The 5,222-nt window shown below is 30.1% G+C and overlaps 1 protein-coding gene across 1 annotated transcript; it reads right to left on the bottom strand.

The window, feature by feature from the left end:
• Nucleotides 1-253: 253 nt before the first annotated feature.
• On the bottom strand, nucleotides 254-1,043 carry LOC145164561 (uncharacterized). The gene is made up of 2 exons (XM_079083272.1): nucleotides 820-1,043; nucleotides 254-773 (listed from the first exon to the last, which is right to left on the bottom strand). The coding sequence occupies exons 1-2, from the start codon at nucleotides 1,041-1,043 to the stop codon at nucleotides 254-256; spliced, it is 744 nt and encodes a 247-aa protein (XP_078939398.1).
• Between the last annotated feature and the right edge of the window lie 4,179 nt (nucleotides 1,044-5,222).

The raw sequence follows: 5,222 nt of genomic DNA, 5'->3' as shown, positions 1-5,222 counted from the left end.
AATAGGTGTTTTGTATTTGGATTAATATGCATTGTTTATTTATTATAAGAATACATCTTTTGATAGTAAATATTGTTTTACATTATATTGTATCTTACTAAATCTTTTTATCTTGTTACTTCAATATAGCAAATGAGTCAATAAATGGTGAAATTACTTTTTAACATAAATTAATATGACTTGACTTGGTAAACTATTTTAGAACTATATTTCACTATAAGAAAAAAATTATTCACTAAACAATATACATAACTTAATATAACAAATGTGTACAATAAGGAGAATCGTTCTTGTTGTTCTTGTAATTGTTGTTAGAAGTGCGATTCAAATTGTTGTTTTGACTATTTGATCGAATATTAAATGCCATAACAGAATCATTTGAAGGAATACCTATGTCTCGCTGCCTTTCTTCTTGAATGAGTAGTGAAAAAATATGATTGACTGATGGAATTGGATCCATTAGCAAAATTTGACCACGAATTTGAGAATAGCTATCATTCAAGTCCATGAGAAAACTCATAATCTGTTCAATTTCTTTCGCACCTCCACAAGTACATTTTCCACAAGTGCAATTATGATTATAATTGGCTAATTCTTCCCAAAGCATCTTCAATTTCGTATAGTAATTGCTAATGGAATCCTGACCTTGTGTAAGATTCATAAGGTTTCTTTTGATTTGAAAGATTCTCGGTCCATTGCGTTGCTGGAAACGTTCCCAAAGTTTCTTCCACATATCAGATGCAGTTTCAAGATATATGATCGATGCAGAGATTCTTCCATGAAATAACGATGTTGTTATTTCTAAGCCATAATTTTTGCCTTTCTGGATCTGAATCGTTTGGTTTAGGTAAAGAATTATCAACAAATTCGAATTTGTTCTTGGCAGACAATGCAATCTTCATTGAACGACTCCACGATGCGTAATTATCCCCAATTAGGATTTGAGAAGGAAGAATAGATCCCGGATTATCATTATGATGGATGAAATAAGGATCATTCGATGATTGATTATGATGATTCGTGTTATTTGAACTTTCAGCCATTGAATCGGAAGAATTGATTATGATTCAGATGGAGAAGAAGAAAAAATCAAAGAAGAATGAATCAAATACAATTAGCGATTAGATTCAAATTGCGGAAGAGAGATTGATTCAAAGAATCAAAAGAAAATCAAAGAAACGGAGCATGAAAAATCTCTGATACCATTTTACATTTAGAACAAAATAACATGATAGAGAATAAACCTATAATCTCTCATTAATCATCATTGAAGCTACATACAAGGATTATATACAAAGGATTAAAATGCACCACTGGTGCTAACTTGCACCTACCTAATTTTACTAAGAGCATCCACAATGGGAGTTTAATGGAAGAGTTGAATGAGGTGGCATGCCTACTTGTCATTCAATGGATACAACTCAACCATTGTGAAATGTCACATTGGCATTCAATGAATTTGGAGTTCAATGGTCATTGAACTCTTCAATGGGAAAAAGAAAAGTCTTTAAATCTTTAAATAAATATAACAAATTAGTTTTTGTAGACTTTTATATATATATATATATATATATATATATATATATATATATATATATATATATATATATATATATATATAATATGATTTTAAAATTCCAAGTCTTAGAAAAAAAAGAGTCTGCGTAAAAGTAAGCAAAAAAAGGATAATTAATCACATTAACAAAATGGGCCACATGATTTTTTTTATTTAATAACCTACAAACAAACAATAAAAAGAAAAAAAACAATCATACAATATTATAAATAGATAAAAAAAATAGATTAATGTTTCCAATTTAACTCATTCTAGAAATATAATACTAATATATTATACGACTCAAACTTGATGAAATTACATATTAATTTTGATCGTTGTTTTGTAAAAACCGTTCCCAAATATGTTCCATTAAATCATGTCGAAGTGCGTGATGCACTTCACTATCACGTAGTTCAGCGTTTCTTAAAATTTGATACTGAATTTCTTGGGCTGGTCCTCGATGTACACGTATTGGAGGATCAACATCATCCGACCAATTACTAATCGCATTTCCTTCGTCCTCTACGATCATATTATGTAATATAATGCATGCATACATTATATCTTTTATATTCTTGAGTTGCCAAGATCTTGGTGGTCCTCGTCCAATTGCCCAACGAGATTGAAGAACACCAAAAGCTCTTTCGACATCCTTTCTTGCACCCTCTTGGACTTCTTTGAATTTTGTCCTCTTTGGGTCAACCGGATGTGGAAAACTTTTAACTATAGTAGCCCATTCGGGATATATACCATCTTCGAGATAATATCATTTATTGTATGTAATGTCATTCACTGTGAATATGCATTCTGGAGTATACCCTTGTAATATGTCATTGAATAACGGTGATTGATTGAGTACATTAATATCATTATTAGATCCTGCTACCCCAAAATATGCATCCAAAGGTATTGTGATGCAACTGCTTCTAGCATAATTGTTGGACACCCTTGATCACCCCGAGTATATTGACATTGCCATGCGACAAGACAATTTTTCCAAGGCCAATGCATACAATCAATACTTCCTAACATGCCAGGAAATCCATGTTTTTCCGAATGTTTTTGCAATAAATTTTGGATATCATTAGCATTAGGCTTTCTCATGTAATGGTTTGAATAAACCTCAATTAAACATCTACAAAAAAAATTTAGACATTTGATTGATGTTGTTTCACCAATTCGTATGTATTCATCAAAAAGATCAGCCGTTGTGCCATATGCTAACTGGCGTATGGCAGCTGTGCATTTTTGTAAAGGGGAAAGACCTTTTTTTACCTAAAGCATCAAATTTTTGTTGAAAAAAAAACAGAATGATTAGAGATACCATCAACTATTCGAAGAAATAACTCCTTCCTCATCCGGAATCTTCGTCGAAAAATATTAGGCGGATAAATAGGATGATCATCGAAATAGTCGTTCCAAAGACGATCATGTGCTAATTCACGATCTCTTTTAATATATGTTCGACTTCTTTTAGGACGTCTTGAACTTTCTGCATCATCTTGTTCTGCTTCTAAGCATTTAAGCTCATGATACAATTGAATTATTGAATTATCTGCCAATTGTTTCATTATGAAATCATAACTACAATCGGATGAAGATGATGACATTTTATGCAAAATATATCAACAAAGATATAATTTTGAAGGTGTGTGGTTGATTTATATTCTTATATACAATATGAGGATCATAATTGATTCAAATGGAAGTACGTGGGATAATATTTTATTTAATAGAAAATATTTTGGTGATATTTAACAAATAGAAAATATATGAAAATATATGGATGACAATCATGATATATCTTATTTATGTATACAAATCATTATATATGTAAAAATAATTAATTTAATCATCCACTAAAATTTGACTCAAAATATAATATATTTCCTTAAAAATATTATAAGATTTGATTCATACAAAACATAATATATGGATGAAAATATTATAAGATTTGAAAATGTTATATGATTTGATTTTAGAATACAAAATATAATATTTGGTTGAAAGTATTATTATATTTGTATATATATGGTAACAAGACAATATTTGCATGAAAATATTCTTAAACTTAAAAATACAATATGATTTGATTTCAAAATATAAAAGTATATATTTGAAAGAATACCATTTTGATGAAATATGATACATCGAAATATTTGACTCAAAGTAACTATTGTTGATTCTCTTCCATATCTGAAGTCTATGTTAGCAAGGAGTAATCCAAATTATTACATTAATAAAATATAAATTAATAATGGTAATTGAATTTATAATTAATTGTCATCCAAATTACTTGAAACTTTTATGCAAAATCCTTGAAATTTCATACAGAATATTTGGAGAATATTAAACATCTTATGAAAAATATCATCACTTTATGCAAAGTGTTCATATTTGGATGTGCCGATAACATTTTTCCTATAAAAACCTCTATTGTGATCATTTTCATTACATGATCTCCTCACTCATACCCTCCATACTTAAATCATGAATTCTTATTATTACACAAACCTGTTGAATTCTGTTGATCTCGAAAATTCAAACAATCATCCATACCCACATTTTTCATCTCCAATTTCTCCCAACCCAAATTATCCATGCCCAAATCCTTCTCAAAATCAATATCCAAACCCCCCTCAAAATATGGAACCTACTCCAGAAGTTATTCCCACCAACAAACGATCCAAGTCTAAGAAAACCTATTGGAGTAGGGAAGAAGAAATATTGCTTGCAAAAGCTTGGTTACATATATCAGAAGATAGCATCAAGGGCACAGCACAACGCGACAAGGAGTTTTGGCAACGTATCAACACGTACTACCAAAGTTCCAACACAACAGGCACTATAAGAGCTCAAACAAATCTTAAAACACATTGGCATTACATGAACCCACTAGTTGTTGCATTCAATCAAATTTATTTAGTGTCGAAAAGTCAACACCTAAGCGGATGCTCCGATGAAGATTTAAAAAAGGGAGCTTTTGAGCATAATAGTGCAAGATATTCTACAGATTTCAGGCACGATCACATTTGGAATTTGGTCAAAAATGAACCCAAATGGAAAGTCGCGGGCACTACATCCGAGGCATCTAGATCTTCATCTAATGCACAATCTGTTATCAACTTGGATGATAACGAAGATACATTTCGTCCAATTGGTACGAAGGCAGCCAAAAAAGCTATAAAAGGCAAAGCGTCCAAGTCTACCTCGTCATCAAGTAGTCGACTTGATGAAATACTTGAAAAACATGTGCATGATAACAAAAAAAACTATGAACGCTATCAGAAATCATTGGATTTAAAAAACGCTTTAAAACAAGAAAAGATTAAAGTTAAACAAGAAAAAATCAAACATGACGAGATGTCAATCTTCTTTTTGGACCCGAGTACCATGTCAGAGGAGGGACGAGATATTTGGAGGAACCGTTGTGAGGAGATCAAAATAAAATACAATATTTTGTAGTTATTGTATTTTTAGGTATTTTAATTTTAGTTAATGTCTTTTAATTATTTTATTTCTTTTTTCTTTTAATGAATGCATTTTTCATTTTTTTTATTTTTATTAATGTATGTTTAGCTATTAAATAAATGAATGTTTTTTAGCTATTAAATAAATAAATACTTTTTTAATAAGTTCCATTGAACTTGTAGAGTTTAATGCA

This window comes from Lactuca virosa, chromosome 3 (genome assembly GCF_052849685.1).
Source record: "Lactuca virosa cultivar CGN04683 chromosome 3, Lactuca_virosa_CGN04683_v6, whole genome shotgun sequence".
Taxonomy (NCBI): domain Eukaryota; kingdom Viridiplantae; phylum Streptophyta; class Magnoliopsida; order Asterales; family Asteraceae; genus Lactuca; species Lactuca virosa.
Note: the sequence above shows the minus strand (reverse complement) of the source record. Positions and strands in the feature narration are given on the sequence as shown.